General features: G+C 38.1%; 1 protein-coding gene across 1 annotated transcript in view; it reads left to right on the forward strand.

Moving 5' to 3' along the window:
• Positions 1–26,787, forward strand: part of SNTB2 (syntrophin beta 2) — an 87,066-nt gene that overhangs the window by 21,662 nt on the left and 38,617 nt on the right. The window contains exon 2 of the mRNA XM_069456546.1: positions 25,322–25,535. Coding sequence (XP_069312647.1) covers positions 25,322–25,535 — 214 coding nt within the window. The remainder of the gene's footprint in view (positions 1–25,321; positions 25,536–26,787) is intronic.

Here is a 26,787-nt window from a genome sequence, read left to right on the forward strand (position 1 = left end):
TCCTTCAGATCCTATATACCAGCAGTCCCCAACCTTTTTGGCACCAGGGACCGGTTTTGTGGAAGACAGTTTTTCCATGGACTGTGGGGGTGGGGATGGGGAATGGTTTCTGGATGATTCAAGCTCATTACATTTATTGTGTACTTTATTTCTACTATTATTACATTGTAATATATAATGAAATAGTTATACAACTCACCCTAATGCAGAATCAGTGGCAGCCCTGAGCTTGTTTTCCTGCAACTAAATGGTCCCATCTGGGAGTGATGGGAGACAGTAACTGTAAATACAGATGAAGCCTCACTTGTTCCCCTGCCACTCACCCCCTCCTGTGCGGCACACTTCCTAACAGGCCAGGGCTCAGAGGTTGGAGACCGCACCTATATACTTGTTAGGAAGTGATGGGAATGTAGCAACTCCTTGCTTCCACCTTTTAACTTTTTGTTTAGCAATCATTACTCATTTCTCTAATAACATACATTATTTGGGCAAGATGTAGGTAATTTTTAATTTCCATTAGGAAAATATCTTCTGTAAGCATTTATTAATAAGGAACTTGCTGTGTTTTTATTCTTTCAGAATATGAAAGGAATTCTTAGAGGCTTTAAAGTATAGATGTTTTTAAATCAAAATTTGATTTTATCTAAGGTTACATGTTGACCAGTTAAAAAGTAAATGAGAAGATGGCCTATTGTTGAGGTTCAGTTTAAATCTATATTTTAAACATGTTTTAAGATTATGCATACAGAAAAGTGCACAAATCATAAATGTACAGCCAGATGAGTTTTCACAAACTAAGCATACTTTTGTAACCAGTGCCCAGATCAAGAAGGATTGTCAAAACCTAAAATCCTCCTCATGCACCTTTTCAGGCACTTCCCACCCAAGGGTAACTTATGCTACCTCTAATACCATAGGTTAGTTTTGTCTGGTTTTGAACTTAATTTAAAAATGGAAAAATATAGTATGTGCTCTTTGTGTTTGGTGTCTTTTGCTCAGCGTACTTTCATGAGCTTAAACCATATTGCTGTATATACCTGTAGTTTATTCATTCTCATTGTCGTATTACACATTATGAGCATGCCACAGTTTATCCATTGTACTGTAGAAGTATAGAGATAGATTCTATATTTGTCAGAGGCACAGAATTAAGAAAGAAGAGATCTTTAAAATAGTGAAGAATAAAAAATAATTTTTGATAAAACCTTGCCCATTTTACTAGGTAATATATCTGTAGTATAAAAACTAAAAATGTATATCTATTTCCTTCTGTACCTAGTCTAATACCTTTCTCAAATATTTGTTAATTGCATGAACAAGGAGGTGATAGAGAAGCTAGATAAGGTTTTGAATGTTTTTAATCAAATTTTAGGTTCTTTTTCCCAAGCTGTTTGGGAAGACGTTACTGAAATTGGTCCACACCCTCATTGCTACATTACTACTTCTGCCAATTTCATTATTATTTGTGTATATACATGATTTTCACTATAAGCTTGGTATGTTTAATCCTGCCCAGGTGCATTATAACTGCTTCTCTGCATGCTGTAGAAGTTTGACATCGGATTAAATTTATTTTCTTGAAATAGTGTGCTTTATAATAAAGTAATTCAGTCAGTATTCAATTCAACAAACATTTAATGAGCATCCTTTATGTGGTAGTCCCTACCGTAGGTGCTGGTGATATGGCAGTGAATAAAACACAGACTCCTGTCCTCATACAGCATATATTCCAGTTCAAAATCTTTGGCCATTAGTAGAAATACTTTAAACAATTTTAGTAGTTATCACAGCAGCTCATATTTTAATAGCTATATTTATTATGTTTTTATTCTACTTTAATGGACATGTTTTGCTCAAGAATACTTTTTTTTTTTTTTTGAGACAGAGTCTCACTCTGTTGCCAGGGCTAGAGTGCCGTGGTGTCAGCCTAGCTCACAGCAACCTCAAACTCCTGGGCTCGAGTGATCCTCCTGCCTCAGTCTCCCGAGTAGCTGGGACTACAGGCATGCGCCACCATGCCCGGCTAATTTTTTCTATGTATATTTTTAGATGTCTAGCTAATTTCTTTCTGTTTTTAGTAGAGACAGGGTCTCGCTTTTGCTCAGGCTGGTCTCGAACTCCTGAGCACAAACAATCCGCCCGCCTCGGCCTCCCAGACTGCTAGGATTACAGGCGTGAGCCACTGCTCCGGGCCTAAGAATACATTTTTGTTGAGTGAGTTAGAAAATTTGCTCCTTCAGTTCTTTATGACATTTAAACTTATCTCTATTTTAGAAGAAGTTAACAGTACAAATCTTTTTCCTACAAAATAGAATATTTTTAATTCTTCCTACAATAAAATTTTTTTCTCTTTTTCAGTTAAATAAATGATTTGTTTAAATTCCAAAATTGAATAACCTATATTTAACAAAAATCCTTAAGAAGTGAACTAGTGTATTAATAGAATAAAGTAGCTTATTTAAAGGGGTAAAACTAATTATTTGGCAAATTTATAGGTTTCCACACTATAATAGTGAGTGACTAGGCTTTTTAAAAAGTTACTTTATTTTATTTTACTTTTTAGAGACATGGTCTTGCTCTGTTGCCTAGGCTGGACTTAAACTCCTGGACTCAAGTGATCCTCCTGCCTCAGCCTACTGAGTAGCTAGGACTACAGGTGCAAGCCACCACACCTGGCTAGGATTTTATTTTATTTATTTTTTGCTATCAATTGCCCAATATTTTTGCTTACTTATGTCTCATGGTAGTAGTATTGTTTTTTTACTTAAACTTTCTTTGTTTCTGTTGTTTAAGTCATTTTTGTCACCGATACCTATCAGTTTGGGCTCTATATTTAAGGGGCAGGAGATTCACTTCTCAACAGTTTGACAATATTTTGAGGTGATATCTTGTTTTCATGGAGTGAAAAATACAGGAAAAAGATCATTTACATTAAGATTACACAGGAGATTCATAATATTATACCTTAACAGAGCTGAGGTCAATTCAGAATTTTCCTTAACAATTGAAATGTTATTACAAGTCTAGACAGACTTACATTGGTTTGTGTGTGAAATTAAAGTGGGGGTGGGAACTTTGTGGAAAAACCACAAGATCTGTATTGTTTACACATCTTGGGGTGGGGGATCACTGAGTAGAAAGATTCTCAAGTTGAAAACGGGATAAAGTATCACCAAGCAAGGTAAGGGTGTGTTTACCAAAGTGAGAACTAAAAATAATGTATTAATGTTAGGGAATCTTATGTTAATGTCCTGCTCACAACATGGGTGTGATGTGTTTGATATGTGAGTGAGATCTATGTTGTATCCTTTCTTTAACTAAGTTCTTTGAAAATAGATACTTACCCATTATCTTCTGAAGTTTCCACTCTGTGTTTTAGTGGTGATCTCAAGGGAAAAAGTCCTTTATAGTAAATTTTAGGGTACTTCTTTCCTTTTGTATAGTTAGCTTGGGAGCTGTTTAAGGAGGAATAATCCAGAACAGTCAAGACAACATTTCATGATATCCGACAACCCTTAAGTGAATACCAGCAACCTTTCAGAAGTAGAACCCTACAGTCTAGCGGGCCCTTGCTAGCTACTGACATTTCTTTGTATATTTCCTTTTCTCCTTGCCTCTGTGCCTTTGTCTCTGTGCTGTAACCCCAGCCCGGCACACTCATTTCCAGGTTATCTGCCTGGGGCACTTCTACTTGTCTTTCAGTGATTAAGGTCTCCTGTGTGAAACTTTTCCTGACTAACTCCACCCTACTGCCCATCCTCCTTCAAAGCTCAGCACTCTTTTCTGTTACTTTTTACTTTGTATATATTTCTATAATAGTGCTTAACATACTGAGTTGCAATTATTTATTCAGTAGTACATTATAGTAATGGTTGCATCTTGGGTCTTTCTTTCCACCTTTGCTATTTAATGGTAGAGTGACAGTGGCAAGTTTTTTTTTTTCACCTTCTCTGAGACCTCAGTTTCCTTATCTGTAAAAGGGGAGTAATCTCAGAAGGATGTTGTAAGATTAAATGAAATACACACAAAGCATTTGGCTTTGTTTTGAACACAAATTGTACATTAAATGAATAATAGAGGTAGTGATTGTGTATTTGTGTACTCTATTATATTCTGGCTTCTTGAAAACATAGGATGTGTTTTATTCATTTTTTTTATTCTCCAGTATTTCGCCTAAGATAGATTTGATCAGTAAATGCTTATTCAATCTGACAGTAACTGTCCACTACCATGGGATCTTCACAACCACTTTCCTTTATGTTCTTATTATATACTTTTTCCCTTCCTCATTTTATTAGGCTGTGCTATGAGAAATAGTATTGTTTTAGGGTTTTTGTACAGTGTATATAAAATTCTAATAAACATCTATTTTAACCATTAATAAGGGTTACTTACCAGTTAATTGTAAATGAGAAATACGCTATGTTAGTATTAAGATAGGATTTCATGACTTAACAGTCTTAGAAGTTATATTCAATATCTTACCACATTTTTGGATACATGAAATAAGAGAATAAGAAATCATATTGTTTCCTCTTGAGAGTGTAGATGATTGAGAAAGAAAACAAAAGTGACTCGTCTCTTCTAATTTTGCATAATCCTAGGGAGCCCAACACATGTGTTTTCAGAGATTTCTGTCCTTATTTTTAACATGCTGTCTTAGTTCAGGCTGCTATAACAAAACACCACAGATTGGGTAATTCATAAACAATGGAAACCTATTAGTTCTGGAGGCTGGGAAGTCCACGATCATGGTGCCAGCAGATTCGGTGTCTGGTGAGGCCCTGTTCTGTAGATGGTGTTTTCTCACTGTGTCCTCACATGGCAGAAGAGTTAGATGGGGCAAAAAGGGACTAGGGTGCTCCCTTCACCCTCTTTTATAAGGTCACTAATCACTTTCTGAAGCCCTCACATATTAATACTATCACATCAGTGATTAAGTTTTAACATATGAATTTTGGGGGGACACATTCAGACCATAGCACCCACATAGAAGAGGCAGACATTTCCTATGAAAGAATCCGTTATGGTTCATGTGTGTATGCTCTCCTGCTCATTCCAGACATTGTCTTCTTCGCATTATTGCTGGGATAGTATTTGTTCAGCACTCTTCTACTTTCAGGATTTCCACCAACAGAAAATAAAAACATAATTGGGGCGATTTTAAACAGGGTGTGTGTGTGTGTGTGTGTGTGTGTACCAGTCATATTGGTCTCCTATTATTTTTTCAAAAGTCTTATATCTGATATAGAAAAGGTGAATTACTACAGGTAAAAGGATTATGGCCTGAGTTTTTATAATATGTTAATGGTAAAGTAATAGTAATAAAATGTAGGCCAGACATGGTGACTCCTGCCTGTAATCCCAGCACTTTGGGAGGGCAAGATGGGAGGATCACTTGAGGCCAGGAGTTTGAGACTAGCGTGGGCAACATAACAAGACCCTGTCAAATGCATGAAAAATGAAATGAAATGAAATAAAATGAAATGAAATGAAACCTTCTGTTAGATCATTAGCCAAGACTTTTGTTTGTCCCTTTCTTTTTTTTCCCCATTCCTGAAACATGAATTAAAATGCTTACTTGCTTTCATACCTGGTGAGATTATCATGTTAATCTTAGATAAAACCTGACTACTTCAGTCGTTAACTAATAAAGACCCAGTGTAGGCTGAGTGGGGTGGCTCACGCCAATAGTCCTAGCACTCTGGGAAGCCAAGGCAGGAGGATTGCTTGAAGCCAGGAGTTCGAGACCAGCCTGAGCAGGAGGCTGAGGCAGGAGGATTGCTTGAGCCCAGGAGTTTGAGGTTGCAGTGAGCTACAGTGATGCCAGTGCACTTGGGCCAGGGCAACAGAGCCGAGACTCTGTCTCAAAAAATAAAAAAAGAAGACCCAGTGAGCAAGTTTGAGTTCTGACTCATTTGTACTGGCTGCTGAGTAATCTATACAAATAACGTTTTATGATTTTATGCTGTCTTTAAAACCAAACTGGGCCAGGCATGGTGGCTCATGCCTGTAACCGTAGCACACTGGGAGGCCAAGGTGGGAGGATTGTTTGCACTCAGGAATTTGAGACCAGCCTGAGCAAGAGCGAGACCCTGGCTCTACTAAAAATGGAAAAATTAGCTGGGCGTTGTGGTGCACACCTGTAGTCCCAGCTACTTGGGAGGCTGAGGCAAGAGGATCACTTGAGCCCAGGAATTTGAGGTTGCTGTGTATTATGATGATGCCACTGCACTCTGCCCAGGGCAACAGAGTGAGACTCTAATCTCATTAAAACAAACAAAAAAACCAAACTGAAGGTTGAGGATATATTCAGGAGCAGATAACAAGGGTTCTTAGCCCTGGCTTTGCCATAGACTGACTGTGACTTGGAAGAAGTTTTCTAATTTCTTTGGCCCTCAGCTTTCTTAGGTGTTAGTATACACATCTTTAAAAATGAACATGTTCTGTAGTCCCAGCTACTCGGGAGGCTGAGGCAGGAGGATCGCTTGAGTCCAGGAGTTTGAGGTTGCTGTAAGCTAGGCTAACGCCACGGCACTCACTCTAGCCTGGGCAACAAAGTGAGACTCTGTCTCAAAAAAAAAAAATGAACATGTTGCACTGAATTATCACTAAGGTCTCCTCTACGTCTAAAATTCTATAAGTTATCTATTCTTAGACCAGTCTTTGTGCATAGGACACTGTGTGTGTGTGTGTGTGTGTGTGCGTGTGTGTGTAGAGAGGTGAACACATCCCCTTGAAATTAATAGCTATTTTATCAATCTGCCCTAAATATGGCATTTTATTCTATATTGAGTATAGCTCTGTGATTCATATGTATTTATTACACTGGTGAGTCTTTCTCCTTTCCTAGAATAATCTCTAGGAGAGCGAGGAGGATTTAGCATGGATAAAGACAAATATAATCTCAGGATAAGCATTCTTACTGATTACAGGAGGCTAATATTAACACAAATTGGCTGTCAATTGCAAGGGCAAACTCCACATATCCAAAGCTGCTCTGTAGTATTACCGTAATATTATTTGACAAGAATATTTGTCATGGAATTTTGGGATTAAATATAGATGCTGCTAGAATGACAGTATTCTTTGGTTTTGTCAAAGCATTTATGGTTCATTATTGTGACACTTCAGATTTACTCTGGCTCATTAAGAATGAAGGAAAAGAATTTGTAATCATCTTTTAGAAAATATATTTTAAGTGCTTAATTGTACATGGTACTGTGAATTTAAATTTATTGTATGCCTAATAAGAAGCAAGAAAAATCATGAATTTAGAAATTCTAGAAACAGGCATTGGCATTTCTTAACCTACAACTCTATTGTAATTCCTTAGTAAACAACTTTTTAGCACACTGGTAATGAATATGCAGAATTAACAAGTGTTTAGGTAGGTTAAATAAATACTGGTATATAATGGGTTATAATAGGTGTATATTATAGATGGAATCAAAGGGGAAAGATTGGCTAATTTCCTTTTTTTTTTTTTTCTTTTTTTGAGACAGGGTCTTGCTCTGTCTCCGAGGCTGGAGTGCAGTGGCATTATCATAGTTCACTGCACCCTCTAACTCCTGGGCTCAAGTGATCCTCCTGCCTCTACCTCCCTAACTGCTAGGACTATAGGTATTACATGCCACCACACCCAGCTAATTATTTACAAAAAATAATCCTCCCACCTCAGCCTCCCAAAGTGCTGGGATCACAGGCCTGAGCTACTGTGCCCGGCCCGGTAATTTCCTTTTAAAGTAATATGAAACAGGAACTATCGGGCTAACAGATTTTTTAATACTTACTTGTAAATGTGTGTTTTAGCAATAATTTGAGTTATATTTTTTCACTTACCATTTCTCCTAAGGGTTTTTTGAGGAGACACTTCAAGTATCAAATTTTAAAAGTTGTATATATGTATGTATTTATTTCCTAGGTCTAGCATGAATTTTTTTACAGTTAATAAAAATATCATAATGATAATAATATACCACTTAACATGTAATGAAACATGTTCTATACTTAAAATTGACATCCTGACACTTGTAACTGGTTTGTATTTATTCATCTATACGCTTTTGGCCCCATTTATCATCTGTAGCATGCATGTATATTTCAGTTTGCAAAATAAAGTTGCATTATGAGAGTGTGAATAGGAAAACACCTCTTGATTTTAAAAAGAAACAAATGAATTCTCTTAAACATTGACTGAAAATTCCTGAAATACATATTTGAGATAAAGTATAGAAACAGTTGGTTAGGAGCATGTGGTTGTATTCAGATTCTAGTCAGAATTATTGTACATTTATCTCATAAGTAATGTAAGAAAAAATTTTTTAAGTCATAGTATCATAATCACTAAAATATTAATATATCATAGTCACTAAAGACAGCTTTTAAAAACCAGCCTTAAATAATATTCACAAGAACCCATTAATTTACATATAGTAATTATATTGAAAAATTCTCCACTCAATCTGGTGTGGGTTTTTTTTTTTTTTTTTTTTGAGACAGAGTCTGGCTCTGTTGCCCGGGCTAGAGTGAGTGCCGTGGCGTCAGCCTAGCTCACAGCAACCTCAAACTCCTAGGCTCAAGCAATCCTCCTGCCTCAGCCTCCCGAGTAGCTGGGACTACAGGCATGCGCCACCATGCCCAGCTAATTTTTTCTATATGTATTTTAGCTGTCCATATAATTTCTTTCTATTTTTAGTAGAGATGGGGTCTCGCTCTTGCTCAGGCTGGTCTCGAACTCCTGAGCTCAAACAATCCACCCGCCTCGGCCTCCCAGAGTGCTAGGATTATAGGCATGAGCCACCGCACCCAGCTGCAATCTGCATTTTTTTAACATTGATTATATATGCCAGGCACTAGACTTGGCATTGGGAAAACAAAGATGGTTAAAACAGCCATAGTGTCATGTACAGTGCATCCAAATGCTTTACATGAATAATTTAACATAATGGTCAAACCAGTCTACTATTATTTAATTCTTCTTATACAAATGAAGAAATTGAGGTTTTGAAAATTGGGCAACTTAGTTAAGGTCTCTGAGCTGTTATGTAAATAGAAGAGGTACAATTTGAGCCCAACCCTGTCTGATAATAGAGTGGCGCTTGTAACCTAAATGTGGTATTACATGTATCCTACAAGTATTTAGTCCTCTGGAACATGGAGGAAGAATCTGGGAAGGGGGAAGGGATCCTCAGGTACAGGGAACGAAGTGAATTAAGGCCCCATAACCTGAGTAAAACAGCCAAGACATCCAGGTTGCTGAAGCATGGTGAGCATAGAGGGAGTGGCAAGAAATGAGGCTGAAAATGTTACCGAGAGAGTTTTATGTCACATTAAGGAATTTGAACTTTATTTTTCTTTAGGCAAAACTAAAGATTTTAAAGCAGGAAAGTATTTAATTAGGGCTGTGTTTTAGAAGTTGAACTGATGGCAGTGTAGAAGATGGATTAGGAAGGACAGTGTAGCAACTGAGAGTGGCATTAGAATTGGAAAATAAGGAGAGACATTTTAAATGAAGACTTAGTGCCATTTGCTGATCTATTATTTGTTGGAAGAGTTATGTAGAGAAAGGAGCTAAAGGTGACACTGGGTTTCTAACTTGGACAGCTGGTGATGCCGTTAACCCACTGAGTAATTTAGAAATAGGAGAAAGTATGGCATGGGGGAGATGACTTGGGTTTTGGCCATTGTATAAGTTAGGAATGCTTTAAGCCACAAGCAAGAGAAAACCCAACCAAGAATGGCTTAAGCAACAAGGTTTTATAAAATCTCGTATCATAAGAGGTCTAAAGGTAGGCTCTCTCTTAGGACTGATACAGCACTCTGTGATGTCATATTTGTTGTATTATTCATAATAAGTTCATTTATCTCATGGTTACAACTGTAGAAATCATATCTAAAGCTGCCTTGAGACATAAATTCAAGGCAGGAAGAAGAGGAAAGGGAAAGATGCTGGTTGGATCTGTTCTCTTTATCAAGAATGGCTTTCCGCAGTGCCTCCAGCAGATTTCAGCTTATATCTTGTCCGGAACGGAGTCCAGTGGCTTACAGTAACAGCAAGGGAGATTGGAGAAGTGAGTCTGTAGCTCTATAGTGAAGATACAGAGAGGAGGACTGGCAGTCGGTGTTGGGTTAGCTATGTAAGTGTCTGCTATAGACTTGTTGAGTTTGCAGTACCTGTAAGACATCAGATCTGAATCAGGAACTTTTCATTATTTAGCCCTGATTACTATACTATGAATCATGGAACTACAGTTGGTTGATATTAGGAAAGGTTAAATGACCTAAAGAAAATTAAATTGGGACCATCAAGGGCCATGATGGAGGAGCTGGGGAAAAGAAAGGTGTCAGTTTAATGGCTACATCACTGGAGATAGTAACTCAGAGAGTATTCTAATATACCTCTGGAATTATGAAGCAGTCCCTCCAAAGGCAGAACACATAAATATAAATCATCATATACTGCAATACTAAGAATCTTAAGAGCATGTAATGGCAATGTGACAGTCATTACTACGCAGATGATTATAATACAAGCTTAGAGATTAAGTAATTTGCTTAAGGTCATGTACCGAGCCAGTAATAAAGCAAGGAGGTAAAAGAAATGAACTCAGATCTCTGAGACAGTGAATAATAATATAATTCCAGTTATATTTGAAAGGGCCCTCTCACTTGGTTGTAAATTTTTCCAGTTATTTAATTGTTTATACCCAATAGTCACAGAAAGTAGGTTTTGTATTTCTAAGCCGAAGGTACCCATAACTTATTTAAGCTTCTTGATGGTTTTATATAAATATTTAGCTGATGTATATTTCACTGCAAGAAAGTCCGATGTTCTTACACCAGCTTTATTGAGTTAAAATTTACATAAAATAACATCTACTCTTTCAGGTGTACAGTTCTGTGGGGGGTTGTTTTTTTTTTTTTTTTTTTTTTTTTGACACAGTGTCACTCTGTTGCCCGAGCTAGAGTGTTGTAAAAAGATAGTGTAGATAAAAAGACTAGAAAGAAAGACACACATGATGTTTTGGCATTAAAGGTGACTATTTTCTCTTCTAGATTTTCTGTATTCTTATTTTTTAAAAAATTATTCTGAAATAATCAGTTTACAGTTTCCTCTAATGTTAACATCTTGTATAACCATTATCAAAATTATTTTTCCTTTGTAATTAATAAGTATATTGGGGGAAATATGTTGAGACTGTAAATGTCCTGCTCACTAATTTTAGCATTCATCAGTGGATCTTGCTTATAACAATTATTAGTATGGTGTGTGTGTGTGTTTTGGTTTGGTTTTGTTTTGAGACAAAGTCTCACTGTGTTGCCCTAGGTAGAGTGCATTGGCATCATCATAGCTCACTGCAGCCTCAAACTCCTGGACTTAAGCAATCCTCCTGCCTCAGCCTTCCAAGTAGCTGGGACTACAGGCTCGTGCCACAACGCCGGGCTCATTATTCTTTTTCTTTTCTTTTTTTTTTTTGAGGCAAAATCTCACTGTTTCCCGGGCTAGAGTGCCGTGGGGTCAGCCTAGCTCACAGCAACCTCAAACTCCTGGGCTCAAGCAATCCTCCTGCCTCAGCCTCCCGAGTAGCTGGGACTACAAGCATGCACCACCATGCCCAGCTAATTTTTTCTATATATTTTTAGTTGTCCAGCTAATTTTATTTTTTTAGTAGAGACGGGGTCTCACTCTTGCTCAGGCTGGTCTCCCGAACCTCTGACCTCAGGCAATCCTCCCGCCTTGGCCTCCCAGAATGCTAGGATTACAGGCGTGGGCCAGTGCACCTGACCTCCTGTGGTGTTTTATTTTTTTATTTTTTTATTTTTTTTGAGACAGAGTCTCACTTTGTTGCCTAGGCTAGAGTGAGTGCCGTGGCGTCAGCCTAGCTCACAGCAACCTCAAACTCCTGGGCTCAAGCGATCCTCCTGCCTCAGCCTCCCGAGTAGCTGGGACTACAGGCATGCGCCACTATGCCCGGCTAATTTTTCTATATATATATTTTTAGTTGTCCATATAATTTCTTTCTATTTTTAGTAGAGACGGGGTCTCGCCCTTGCTCAGGCTGGTCTCGAACTCCTGACCTTGAGCCATCCACCCGCCTCGGCCTCCCAGAGTGCTAGGATTACAGGCGTGAGCCACCATGCCCGGCCCGTGTTTTAATGATTATTTTCTATTTCTCTCATTCCTTCTACACTTATTAATTGGAATTTTTCTGTAAGAAAGAGCTGACATTTCTCCCCCATTTATTTACTTATTTTTTCAATTATTTCTATCAGTATGGACTCAGGGATATTTATTCTGTGGGTTATAATCCCATGCGTACTATTTATTTTGATGCTCACATTGTTCCAGCTTTTGTTTTCATTACTTTTTAATTAAGAAAATAAGTTCTCAGTGAATACAGTCACATGATGTGGGTTGAGCAGTGTATTACACTATAGTTTAACATCCAATGGTTGATTTCTATTAACTCTGACAGTTCTCAATTTACTGTAACTGAATTCATTTGTTATGCGTTACATAAGAAGGAAGAGGGAAAGAACATGAACACATCTTTGTCTTTTCTCTTCTTCCTGAACTCAGTTAATTCTGCCAATTTGGTCAGAAAATTCCTAATGACAAAAAAAAAGCCTGGCAGTTACTAATAGCAGTTCTTTTCTACAATAAAAAAAAAAATTACAAAGTGTTTAAAGATATGGAAACTTGGATGACATTCTTGTTCTCCAGTAGTGACTCTGACTGGATGTTCAGGATGGAATGGTTGCTGACCCCTGAACACAGCTATTGTGCTGGGTTAATATTGTGTTTCCGTCTTTAGTTTTTCACTCGGAGTGCTGATCTAAAACAAACCATCCGGTTTATCCACCTAGTCCAAGGCACATCCACTTAGCAACAAAAATACGGATAAGGATTTCCTTGCACTTACACTGCTGGAATTTTTTTTGTTTTCTAGTGGGAAAACATTATTAGAAAGGGTTTTATAAGTATTTCCCAGTTATTTTATTTTATTTGCTGTTGTTACATTAATTATGTGTAACATTTTATTTATACCTCCATACTATTTGTCATGTTTTGTCTTACTATAATTTCTCCTTTATTAGTTGGCAAGTTGCAGGGGGGGTGTCTTCCTTTTCCTTCTCAACTAAAAAACTTGAGGACAAAATCCGTATATCAGACATTTTAAACACCCTGCATACTTTGTACAAAAAGAGAGTTGTTAAAAAGGGGGAATGTTATGATTTTTAAGAGGGAACTTTGTTTCCTCTCATTTATTCTGGAATTGATAAAAGCCTACACATTGGTTTTGTGAGGCCAGGACTTTCTTTACTGATAGCAGAATGTTTTAATCCATTATTGACTCCTTATAATAAGATTATATTTTTATGTCACTGCAGGAACAAACTGCTCATTCATAAGCCAGGTGTTTAAGCTGATAATAGTTTATTAAGGAGAATTTTGCTGTAATGGCAGATTTGTTTTAATAGCAAACTTACTTAACCTCAACAAAGAAGATCACACATGCAGAGTTTTTGTAACAACCTTCAGTATTCAGAGAGAGTGAGCATGTCCCACATATTGATAAGCACATAATGGTACTACTGAGCAAGGGCCCTTTAACCAACATTTGCAAAAATCCTTAATCGAGAGCAGGGAAATTAAGACTGCGAAAATGTATCTGTATTTGTAACAGAATCTTTCATAATTGATCTAATCTATATTACTATGCATCTTCTATGTGCTAGTGATCCTTGCTATGAACGCTTTATCAATACACTGCCAAATTTTGACCAATGTATAAAATTTATTTGTGCTACAACTAAGTATGCCTGTTGTTACAGATGTCATGTGGAGTGGGCTACACCTTGCTCTAAGAGGTTAGAAGCAAGCATAATGTCAAGCCAGAGTCATAGATTATGTGTGGACTAGAAAAAGACATGGATTTTGTCTCATAAATGTGCAAAAGAACGTATTTAGGGCCTTAAAATAGCCCTGTGTAAACTGCTACACAGTTCTTCTGAAGGGTAACTAAGAAAAAAGTGAAAGAACCATGAACATAAGCACTGTGGAAGTGATGTGTTGTAATTATTGTTGACTTCTTATAGTGTCTTGACATTAGTAGGCGGGGCGCGGTGGCTCATGCCTGTAATCCTAGCACTCTGGGAGGCCGAGGCGGGAGTATCGCTTGAGGTCAGAAGTTCAAGACCAGCCTGAGCAAGAGCGAGACCCCATCTCTACTAAAAGAATAGAAAGAAATTAACCGCACAACTAAAAATATATAGAAAAAATTAGCCGGGCATGGTGGCGCATGCCTGTAGTCCCACCTACTGGGGAGGCTGAGGCAGAAGGATCCCTTGAACCCAGGAGTTTGAGGTTGCTGTGAGCTAGGCTGACACCACGGCACTCTAGCCTGGGCAACAGAGCAAGACTCTGTATCAAAAATATATACCATTGGTAAAGTGGAAAAGATGGGCAAACCAGAGACTGTGACATATGACAAGAGCCATGATAGTGCCCTGTAGAGTGTCAGAGAAACATAAATGAGGGAGACTGAGAGCTGTCAAAATTGGTCTTTTTGTGAAAGTAAAGACAACAATTACTTTGTTGTCATTAGAGAGATATCTTAGTTACTATCTCCAGATACTCTTCAGTGGTACATAATACCACTCTGTAGATCATTTATGTTCAATGCCTGTTATCTTCCAGGCACTGTTAAACAGTTTACTGTTATTTTATTAGTTAAGTTTCTTTAATCCCCTCAGTTTACTCAGTAAAATTGGAATTAGGGTTAGTATTAGAATTTTAGGCTAGGCATGGTGGTTCAAGCCTATAATCCTAGGACTTTGGGAGGCCGTGACAGGAGAATTACTTGAGACCAGGAGTTTGAGACCAGCCTGGACAACATAGCAAGACTGCTCTCTCTATGAAAAATTAAAAAAATTAGCTGGGCATGGTGTTCTGTGCCTGTAATCCCAGCTACTTGGATGGCTGAGGTGGGAGGATTGTTTGAGCCCAGAAAGTTGAGGTTACAGTGAGGTATAATCAGGGCCACTGCACTCCAGCCTGGGTGACAGAGCAAGATCCTGTCTCTGAAGCAGCAGAAAAAAGTATTTTGTAAATTGGGATTCAAAAGTGAATTTGTCGAAAATCACAAAGTCTATAATTGGCAGAACTGGAATTCAAATTTGGATCTGTTTAATTTCAAATGTTAGATTCTGGCCACTATATTCCTTCCAAAGTATGTTATATTGCGCACATAACACACTAATGTTCAGTGCCTACAACACTCGGGCACAGGCCTGTGTACCTTTCACACATCATCTCGTTTAATCACCACATCAGCCCTTTGAAGGTGGTATGTTACATTTTACAATTAGGAGACTGAGGCTCAGAGGTAACCTTCCAACGTACCAAAAGGTAAATGGTAATATCAAGACTTGAACTGAGGTTCATTTGACTAGAGTTTGTTGCTAGGCATTTATACTTTAATGATTTCACAAAAAGTGTCCAGAGAGCTTCAACTGTAGGTTAACACAGATTCATTGTGGGGTGTAAGATACAGGCAGTTTCATACTGATACCCCGTTATTGCTTCAATATTTATTGAATGACTCCCCCAACATTGGTGTATTGTTTTTGCTGTTGAATCTATTTCTGAAATTACTTTTCTAATCTATTTTTTTATAATTTGATGGCATGAATTTAAAAGTCAGCTTCATTATAATTTATTATAGAGCACACGTTTATGATAGAGAAGCCAAAAATTATAGAAATGTTAGAAGTCCCTGTAATTGCACTCACAAAGATAACCACTATTGGCAAATTCGCATATTTTCTTGAGCACTTTATGAACATTCTGATCTATATATAATTTTTTTATACATAAAATACTTTTATCACTTAGCAATAACACTGACAGCCTTAGTTTTATAGTATATGAGTCATTTTATGATGTTTTTAGAAATCTAGTAGGATTCTTCTTTTTTTTTCCCCTAAAAAACTAGCCTCTATTTTAATATTTCAGTAGGAGTCTAAGAAGCATTATAAATTATTCCTAACCAACCTGTTTCTTATGCCTTTTCAATTGCCTCTGCTTTAGTGAAAATGAAATTAAATAAAGTCTATTTTTTCTAATCCTATACAAGATCAAAACTTTTTTACTGTTGTCCACAGTCTCCTCATCGGATTTGTGTGTTTTGAAATAAGCAGAAGGACATGAAACACATTGGAATATTGTGTTACATAAAGCAATACTTTTTAGGGGAGAGAGAAGTACAAAAATAAAACTGACTTTTAAAGCAGTTGTGGCATAGAAAATAAATATAAACCTCAATACCAAAAACAAAAGAAAAATATGTAATTTGAAGTGATTGTTTAGATGCAATGTCTCCCATATTTTGAATTAATTATATAAAGGATTTTAAACAAACATACCTACTATATGGCAGTTTCTACCAGGAAGTTTGCTGGTAACTGTCTTCCTTAACAAAAACATTTAAAAATGCAAACCTAAGATGTTTAAAATGTTTTTCATAAAAAGTTGAAAAGTTCACATATTCTGTTGCAGTTTGAGGAAACATTCCAAATAAAAACACTTTTTAACTTCATTTAAGAAATACTTACTTTATAAATGACCCACAACTAGTTTACCATATGATTAGTAGTTAAAGAAGTCTGCCAGGGGAAATTATACAGTGAACAGTCCAAAACCCCAAATTATTTCAATCTAGCTTGTTCTGTGTTAGTTTATATAAAACCAAGAAAGCTGATACTTTTGTATAAAAGTAATAGATATCCATGTTAGAATTTGAGGCCTAAGAAAATATTTTTTTTTTTGGCCAGTTTGCCTACATTCATTATAAAAGGCCATAATTTAAAAATCATGAAATTTTAATTGCTAGAAACAAATTTCAGAGCTACCTTATTTCTGGTTTATTTGGACTTATTTCACTATAACTAAGAAGTTTAACAGAATACTTAAGTTCTCCTTGTCCTCCCAATAGTAATTTGAGATCTTCAAAAGGATATTTCTCCTACTTTTACGGACTGGGACAGGGCTTGGATTGAAGTGGAACAGGAAAGATGGGTAATGAACTGAACTGGAAATCTCAAGACCACCATAAACCATAGTTACTTTTTTTTTTTTTTTTTTTTTTTTTTTGTTGAGACAGAGTCTCACTTTGTTGCCCAGGCTAGAGTGAGTGCCGTGGCGTCAGCTTAGCTCACAGCAACCTCAAACTCCTGGGCTTAAGCGATCCTACTGCCTCAGCCTCCCGAGTAGCTGGGACTACAGGCATGCGCCACCATGCCCGGCTAATTTTTTCTATATAGATTTTTAGGTGTCCATATAATGTCTTTCTATTTTTAGTAGAGACGGGGTCTCGCTCAGGCTGGTCTCGAACTCCTGACCTTGAGCAATCCACCCGCCTCGGCCTCCCAGAGTGCTAGGATTACAGGCGTGAGCCACCGCGCCCGGCCATAGTTACTTTTTAAACCAGAAAATGTTGAAATCACATCTTATAAGCCCACATGCTGCTTCTGAGGACAGGTTTGGTTTCCTGGTTGAAGACTTGCCCTGCCCCCGCCCCCACCCCCAAGCCTAGCAAGAAGAAAGGAGCTAACTGCACAGAGTTAACTGATAAGGCAATAATGGGAAATTAGGTATGATTGGAAATGTGGTACATTAAGAACTATAATTCACATTTGTGTTAGATAAGAGGTTCTGGTAACTGTCCTGTGACTCCTTACTGTTAAGATGTTACAAATCACTCCTCCCAGTTCTTCAGACAAAAAAAGCATAAAGAGACATGGATTTCCTGCTTTTAAAGAGAAGAAAATAATAACATCCTGCATTTGTTGAGACAGGAGATTGGGTGGGCATATAACCGTTTTTCACCTATTAAAATAGCAAAGACTGTTTTAAATGAGGTTTCTTCATGTTGGCAAGTGTACTGACCTGGACATGCTCATACACTGCTCGTGGGAGTATGAAATGGTAGAATTTGGGGGGAGAAGCACTTTGGCAATATTTATCAGGAGCCTTAAATATTACTTTGACCCAGTAATTTCTCTGAAAAAGATGTCTATTATAGCATTGTTTAAACTAAGTGCCCAATAATTAGGGAATGACTAAATAAATAAATTATGGTAAACACACAATGGGATGCTGTATAATTATTTTTAAGTGATGCTTGTAAAGAGTCATGGAGAAGAGTTTGCTCTTGTGTTAAGTACAGGACTAAAAAGTCTGGAAGGAAATATGGCAGAATTAGGAATTTTTGTATTTATCTTCATTTTCTTTTCACTATTTCCAGTGTGATTACCTGAGAGGAAAGGACGAGGCCAACTGATAAATATTAGCTTTAAAGGCTGTTCTCAAACAGCTGATAAGGAAAGGAACAAGACCAGAGTATTGAGATGCAGAGGATATTGTGTGTTATACAACTTAGTTCTGATGAGTGGTTTGGAATGTCTTAGCCAGTTTCAACTCTACAAAGCAGAACGGGTGTTTTCCCTTCTTTTTCACTTCCTGGGTCTAGAACTATTCTAAGCAATAAATCTTAAGTGTTATCTCAACACCCGTGTAGTATATACCTACCTATATCATCGAAACAGCATTCTTTGCTAAGAATTAGCCTATGTGACTATCTTTCAGGTCACTGGATGACTGTCTTTCACATCACTGGGTTTTTCTCTGTAGCCTCTATCTACACAGAGAAAAGTAGAGTTTCTTAGAGATTTTAATCAGTATGAATGCCCTTCAGGATAACCTGTGAAAGTCCTAGAAGTGGGACCAAGGAAAAAACTAAGAGGAAAGGGGGAAAGAAGGAAAAAGAAGAGAAGAGTGGGGAGAAAGAAAGGAAACAAAACAAAAAACCCTGGCACCAATTTGACAGCTTAAAACTGCTGTTTCCCCAGGGCTAACAACATACTAAATAGTACCAGGAATTTTCTTCTTTGCTTTCAGGCCTATAATGAGGAAATTTCTCTGACCAATATCAGGGGGCACATCAGCTGCTGTACTAAGTTTCTTCAAATATCCTGGAATTGTGGTGAGTTTGAACCCACTAGCTACCACTTCTACAGCTGTTGTGGAGTTGTGTGGATGTGGTCCCGTTGGCTATATATTTAATAGAATTATTGGTTTACTTGTAGTAGATCTTCATAAATTCCTATTACTTCTGTATAGGGATTAATAGAAGTGAAATTTGAGATGTGTTTTGGACAGTGGGTAAGATTTGGACACATGGAAATGAAGAAATGAGGGAATGAATTTAAGTAAAGGCACAGCTAGGAAAGGTCAGAATATACCTTTCTGCAAGCAGTTCACTGGGTTATGGTGGCCTGTGCTTATGCTTGAAATCTTCTGGGGGTTTCCCTGTGCAAGCAATTTAAGTAGTAAGGAAGATATATGGGGGCACAAAACAGAGGAATTGGTTGGAAAGATGAATTTATACAGAAGACTTAGGCAGTAGGAAACCACTGAGGCTCTTTGAAATAAGGATGTCCTGCTCTGAGTTGGGGTCTAAGACAGTCAATCTGGCACCCTTGTGTAAAGGATTGACAGAAGGGGAGAGTCTGGGCAAGGGGATCAGTTAAGAGTCCAGGACAGATAAAAAGGGACAAATACTGTATGATTCCACCTATGTGAGGTACCTAGAATAGTCCAGCATAGAGATAGGAAGCACAGTGGTGGTTGCCAGGGGCTCAGTGGGGAAGGGAATGGGTAGTAATTATTTAAGTTTGGGAAATGAAAAAGTTCTGGAGTTGGTTGGTGGTGATGCTTGCACAACAGTGTGAATGTACTTAATGCCACTGAACTGTCCATGTGAAAAATGATTAAAATGGTAAGCTTTATATTGTGTATATTTTACCACAATTACAAAAAGAAAAAAAAAAAAAGGCCATTACAATGATCTGGTTGGCCAGAGGCATGCTGACAGTGGGAGATGAGGGGAGTGGGTAGATTAGAGAACAGTTTCAGAGGTGGGATGCAATGGTTTGGCACCTGATTGGATGTGGGGGCTAGGGACAGTTAGTAGTCTGCAAAGATTTAGAGACGTGGTTCCCAAACCTTGATGGAGCATGAGAATAAATACTCAGGCAACCTTTAACACTGGTTTAGATACTGGGTGGCTAGAAAGATGCTGATGCTAATCCATATAACTCAAACAGTGAGTATAAGAGAAGGGGATTAAGGATAATGAAGATTAGTTCATTTTTGGATATGTTAAATTTGAAGGATAGGATAGCACCTAGGTGGAAGGAATTGGGGCCAACAACAGATATTTGTTCTAGAGATCTGTGTTAGATCTAGAGATCTGGCATTAAAAGTTGTCAAAGACGTGCAGATAAAGTGAGAAGTGCTCAAATCAGAGCCCTGGGGAACACACCTACATTATAGGTATAGGAGGAGAAAAAAGGCACTAAAATATAAATGGCCGGAAAGGAGGAATAAAAAACAGTTGATAAAGTGCATTGTCATAGATATTGGAATGGTCAAGAATAAGAATTGAGAAAGGGCCTTTGGATTGGGTAAGAAAATACTGATGACTCTTTAGAATGCAGTTTTATTCAGAAGAGATTAAGGAGCGAAAGGAGAAAATAGAAATAGCAAGCATAAATCCTTTTTTCTTTTCTTCAAGGAATGGCAAAGCGAGGGAGGAGCCAAGTCAGGATTTGTCAGGTCAAGGCAGGGCTTTTTTGGTTTGGGTAAACTTGGTACTATTTTAGGCCAGTATTTCTATGGAGTACTTCCATCTCGTGGCTCTCCTGCTACCTACCTTCTCTCCTCCCCAGCCCTTTAATAGTGGAATGTCCTCTTCTTCATCTTCACTCACTTCCTTGATTGTGCTAGAAGTCTTCCATTTGGCCTTCTAGATCCACTTCTCTACCTGCTCTATGTCCCAGGAGGTGACCTGCATGGACTACATCAACAAGCTTCCTTGGCCTTGGGTTTTTGTTGGGTTTGGCCAGTGTGGCGCTCCAGCAGGACATTGGAGGGATAAGAGCAGTGAGGTTGGAGTATTTATCCCTTGGCTCCCAATCTGCATGTTCACCTCAGTCTGCTTGATTTGACTCTCAAGTCAGTCTCTGCAGGACGCTCTTCTTCTGGGTCTGGTAACCACTCTCTCTCCTAGTCCCTTAGGCCCAGGTATGGAAACAGCCACTTAGTTAATAGTCCTAGGACACTCTATTTTCCCATGTGGTTTCCCTGCACTCTTCCCATTCCTTCATAAATTGTCCCTTTGTTAAATGCCTGCCATTATTTCATGCTGGGACCCTGACTTATCCAATTTCATGATTTTAGATACCAACCATATGCTATAAGTTCTCAAATGTATGTTTCTAGCCCAGACCCATTTCCTGAACCGCATGTAGCCTCATGTATCTAGCTGCCTGCTAGACTTGATTATCTAATGTATGTCTCAAGTTCCTGATCTTTTCTCCTAAACCTGTCAGTATCTTTCCAGTTGTTCAGGGCAAAATGTTGAAATCATCCTTGACTCTTCTCTTTTTTTTACCCTCCCCTCCTTACCAAATCTGTAGATCTATGGTCAATAGAGACATGGAGTATGACCACTTCTCACCACCTCCACTTTTAACACCTGGTCCAACTCCCATATCTCTCACCTGATAACCTGCCAACTGGTCTTCCTGCTTCTGCCCGGGCCCTCTTTCTCTGTGTTTTCAACATAGTCACTCTGCTGCTCAAAACCTCCCAGTGGCTTCCTGTTTCAAAATAAAAGCCTAAGTTTTTTGATGACCTAAAAGGCCCTACCTGGTCTGCCTCCCACCCCCATTACCTCTGTGATCCCATTTTGTCTCTGTCCCCCTCACTTGCCCTGCTCCAGTTACTCTGGCTTTCCTTACTACTATGACACAGTCTCTGTCTGGCTGGAACGCTTCTTCCAGATATTTGTATGACTAACTCCCCCATCTCCTAAAATCTTTGTTCAAACATCTTCTTGTTTAGGCTTATCATAACCACCATATTTAAAATTGCAAACTGACCTCCCCTCACAGCAGGTTTGTTTTTTTTTTCGTTTTTTTTTTTTTTTAGATAGTCTTGCTCTCTTGCCCAGGTGGAGTGCCGTGGTGCCAGCCTAGCTCACAGCAACCTCAAACTCCTGGGCTCAAGCAATCCTCCTACCTCAGCCTCCCGAGTAGCTGGAACTACAGGCATGTGCCACCACACCCCGCTAATCTTTTCTATTTTTAGTAGAGACAGGGTCTTGCTCTTGCTCAGGCTGGTCTCAAACTCCTGAGCTCAAAGGATCCTCCCACTTCGGCCTCCCAGAGTGCTAGGATTACAGGCGTGAGCCACCCACCTGGCCCTCACAGCAGTTCTGATCTTATTTTCCTTACTGTGTTTCCTTTTTCCATGACACTTAACATTTTTGTACATACTATATAATTTACTTATTTTTTTAAACTTTGCAATTATCATACAGTAAAATTGACGTTTTTCTCAAGATATACAATTTTGTGATTTTTAACACATGTATAAATTCTTAAAACTATCACCACAATCAGGATATAGGACAGCTTCAAAAAACTCTTGTCATTCTATCCCTTTATGATCACATTCTTCTCACCCCTAACCCCCGGAAACCAGATTTGTTCTATATCATATAGTTTTATTTTTTCAATAATGGGGTCATATAGTGTGTAACTTTTTGAGACTGGCTTCTCTCACTCAGCATAACGCCTGTGAGATTCATCCAAGTTGCTGAGTGTATCAATAGTTCATTCCTTTGTATTGCTGAGTAGTATTCTATTCTATAGCTGTACTACAGTAAGTCCATTCACCATTGAGGGAGATTTTGGTTGTTTCCAGTTTTGGCACTTATGAATAGAGCTGCTAAAAAACATTCCTGTATAGGCTTTTATGTGAATATAAGTTTTTACTTCTCTAGAATATCATTAACATTAATTACATTATTGTTTTTTAATTACATTATTGTTTTTGCACATTTTGTTTACTGGTATGTTATTCTAAGTGCCTAAAACAGTTCCCAGCATATAGTAGGAGCTCAATAAATTAGTTAATGTACAATGTTACTTTACACTAAAAAGAGAAAGTGAAATCAGTCACTCTGAACACAATCAAGGTTCACATCGTCAAACCCTAGACTGCAGTCTACTCAAACCCCAAATGGCCAGGACACCTGCACAGTTAAGAATATAAAAGGCTTTTTACTGAAAGGAAAGCAATTCCTCCCCAGTGTTTTTGGTGGCCATCTTTCAGGTTCCTAATTTGGGGGAGGGACTTGGGAAGACGTTAAGGAGAAACCTCTTGAGAGAATACTTTAACAGTGATGTCAACATAACTCATCACTGTGCAAAACGCAAAGCCAGATCTTCCACCCTGAGGATAACCCAGAAACAAACTTGCTTGCAAAAGCAGAGGAAATAATGGCACCATTTTCCTCATGTTGTGTGACCAACTTAGTTTCACTTAAACTCACAGTTTTGTAAAGATCACCAGCTGGGGTAAGAAAAAGATAAAAGAGATAAAACGGAAAATAATGATTATATGACAGGTTGATATAAGGGAAGGTGATCAGTTTATCCAAATAATGTGTGTTTACAGCCATATGCTATGTCTGCACTATGAAGTAGCTTTGAGATAAGCTTTTAAAAGCCACATAAGTAGCATTCAGTTTCAAATCAGATGCCATCTAATGCCCTAAACATGGATCTCCTAGTAACCTTATTTATTAGAGCTTGGAATTCAAGGAAGAATCAGTTGGATCTTGGATCCCATCCAGTGCATGATAGTTTTTGAAGGCTCAACAAGATTTCAGTTTACATTGGCTCCATATTTAAAGTCTGACAAGCTTTATAAGTTTTCTTAAATAAGTTTCTTTAATAAATGCTATGGACTTATAAAATTTTCAAATCATACAGAACTACATAAAGAAAAAATCAAATGCAACCCTACACCTATATATAAGTACTACTGATATTGTGATGAAGCTCCTTCCAGACATCTTTACAGGGGTGTGTGTGTGTGTGGTACATATATATGTTTCTGTCACTCTAAAAAGGACAAAGTGTGGTACTTTGAAGTATCACTCTTCAGTAAGAGTGATAAGTAAATAGAAGATAGAAAATTATCTTTAGCATCTAAACACCCAAAACAGTTTACAAACATCAGTATTTAATTAAATATTTTGAGGATTATCTTCCCCTGTCAAGAAAAATGAAATAATTCTGAAATACCTCATGGGTTCTGAGTTGAACTAAAAGCCATGTGGGCTTGTAAAGGCTCTGCTTATCCATCCAGGTGTCCAGGTTAAGGCCCTATGACAACTGGGAGGTCTTAATATAGAACTAAACAGAAGACTGTTAACTTTCCACCCTTCTCAAATCTCAGGTAGATCAGAAACAGATGTCTATTCATAGTTCTTCAGCCATTAGGGATGGCTAATTAGATGGGAGTATGGGCTGCATTGCTGTCAACTCACACGAAACTCACTGCTCTTTTAATAAGGCAATCCATAAATTGTACGTGTGTGTCTGTCTTTGTTTTGGGATGTGTATAGTAATCAGCTCAGTGATGCTACTGTGTGATTGAATGAGCTTCTGAGTAGATAATTAGAGGTTCTTTTCTAACTACTGTAATATCCGAGAGTAGTCATTTAGAATGTCTTTAATTTCCCCCTGTTGGTAGCCCAATAGTTGGTGCACTGCCTTAAATGTCCAAAAAGCATGCCTCTGCCATTGGCAGTGACTGGAAACCTTAGGAATTTCTGCCAAAGTTCTTGTGATCTAATCTTCTCTTGAAAGCACAAAGCTGAAGTATGTATTAAAATACCTGAGTCAGCTATTCAAGAGATATACTGGATGCACCCCTGCTGATTTTTCTAGGGTGAAAAACCTCCTTGGTGACCTGAGGCAGCTAGCTTTTATCCTCCCCACCCAGAAATACACAAATTATATCTATGCATAGAAAACACATACATGTATATGCAAACATACATAAACTATATCTAAATGCTGGCATTGGAATTATATTTTCTAGTATTATGCTTAATTTCAGCAGATCTTGTTCAATAACTTATGAGAAAATAACTTTACTCCCATCCAAGTACTAACCAGGCCTGATCCTGCTTAGCTTCCGAGATCAGACAAGATTGGGTGCCTTCAGGGAGGTATGGCCGTAGACGAAAATAACTTTAATTCTGATAAATTTTAACTCTTCTCTAATGCTCTAACTTAGGGAAGGAAAAATAAAGTCATGTATGGGAATATTTGTTGTCATTCATCCATGGGAAGCAAAAATACTAACCTCCTCTTCTTTGATTTTTGTTCATAGTCAAGTTCATCCGAGAAGTAACACCATATATCAAGAAGCCATCATTAGTATCAGATCTGCCATGGGAAGGTGCAGCTCCCCAGTCACCAAGCTTTAGTGGGAGTGAGGACTCTGGTTCTCCAAAACACCAGAACAGCACCAAGGACAGGAAGGTCATCCCTCTCAAAATGTGCTTTGCTGCTAGAAACCTAAGCATGCCGGATCTGGAAAACAGGTGAGCTGTACCTAGCAAGAGCATCATACCTACAGCTTTACAAACTTAAGGACATGTTGCAGTATTATGTGGCTCTGTTGACTAAATTATACAGAGGAAAATATTAAGTATTAATCTGAGATAGGAAATTCATTTTTGGAGTTCCACATATTATTTATTTAGTTAGTTAGTTAATTACTTAGGGTCTCTGTCTGTTGCCCACGCTAGAGTGCAGTGACGTCATCATAGCTTACTTCAACCTCAGAGTCCTGGACTCAAGCAATCAAGCCTTAGCCTCCCAAGTAGCTGGGACTACAGGCGTGTGCCACCATGCCCTGCTAATTTTTATATTTTTTAATGATAGGGTCTTGCTGTGTTGCTCAGGCTGGTCTCCAACTCCTGAGCTCAAGCAGTCCTTCTGCCTCGGCCTCCCAAAGTGCTGGGGTTACAGGTGTGAACCACCGTGTCCAGCCTTAAATTATTTTACATATATGAACATGTACGTGTATGGAAAAATTTTGGACAGACACACAAGAAACTGTTCTTGGAATTATCCCTAGGGAGTGAAATAGGGTTAGAAGGTAGAAGGAAAGAGGGGACTTCTACTCTTCCTTTTATATCTTTCTGTAGTGCTATTATTACTTTTCTGACTATGAATATGTGTTACTTTATAATTGAAAAAAAATCTTAACAAAATTTTTTAAAGTGTGTCCTTAGAAGCAAATTTCTTATACTATGGGTAGTATAAAGAATCAGAGAGCTACAGATCTGGCTGCATCAACTAGCAGTGTGACTCTAGCAAGTTAGCTCTCTTGACCTCAGTTTACTTTTCTATAAAATCAGAAAGTTAAACACAATTTCTAATGTCCCTATTAGTTCTGTAGCCATTTGTGTTCTATGACTTTGTCTTCATTAACTCCATGAAGTGGCAGTTGGTAGACCTAGTGTCAAGTTAGAGATTACAGGGGGAAGATGAAAAAACTTGTCCAGAGACATAGTTAAGGACAGACTTTTAATAATGTGCTTTCACTATTACGGTCTCCTCTGATCTGAATGAACAGCCAAGTGCCAAATCAGGATGCGGTGGAACACAGAAGACAGCAAGAAACTGAATGACCTTCTTGGGCTTTTAAGGCCATGGGGACATTAAAGCTTCTGGTGTGCTGGAAAGAGCTGAGCTCTGTGATCAGATAAACATTGGTTTGAATCCCAGCTAGGTCACCTCCTCAAAGTAAGGTTCTGAGCAAGTCCCTTCACCTCCATAAACTGCCAT

Source organism: Eulemur rufifrons, chromosome 23 (genome assembly GCF_041146395.1).
Source record: "Eulemur rufifrons isolate Redbay chromosome 23, OSU_ERuf_1, whole genome shotgun sequence".
NCBI lineage: Eukaryota > Metazoa > Chordata > Mammalia > Primates > Lemuridae > Eulemur > Eulemur rufifrons.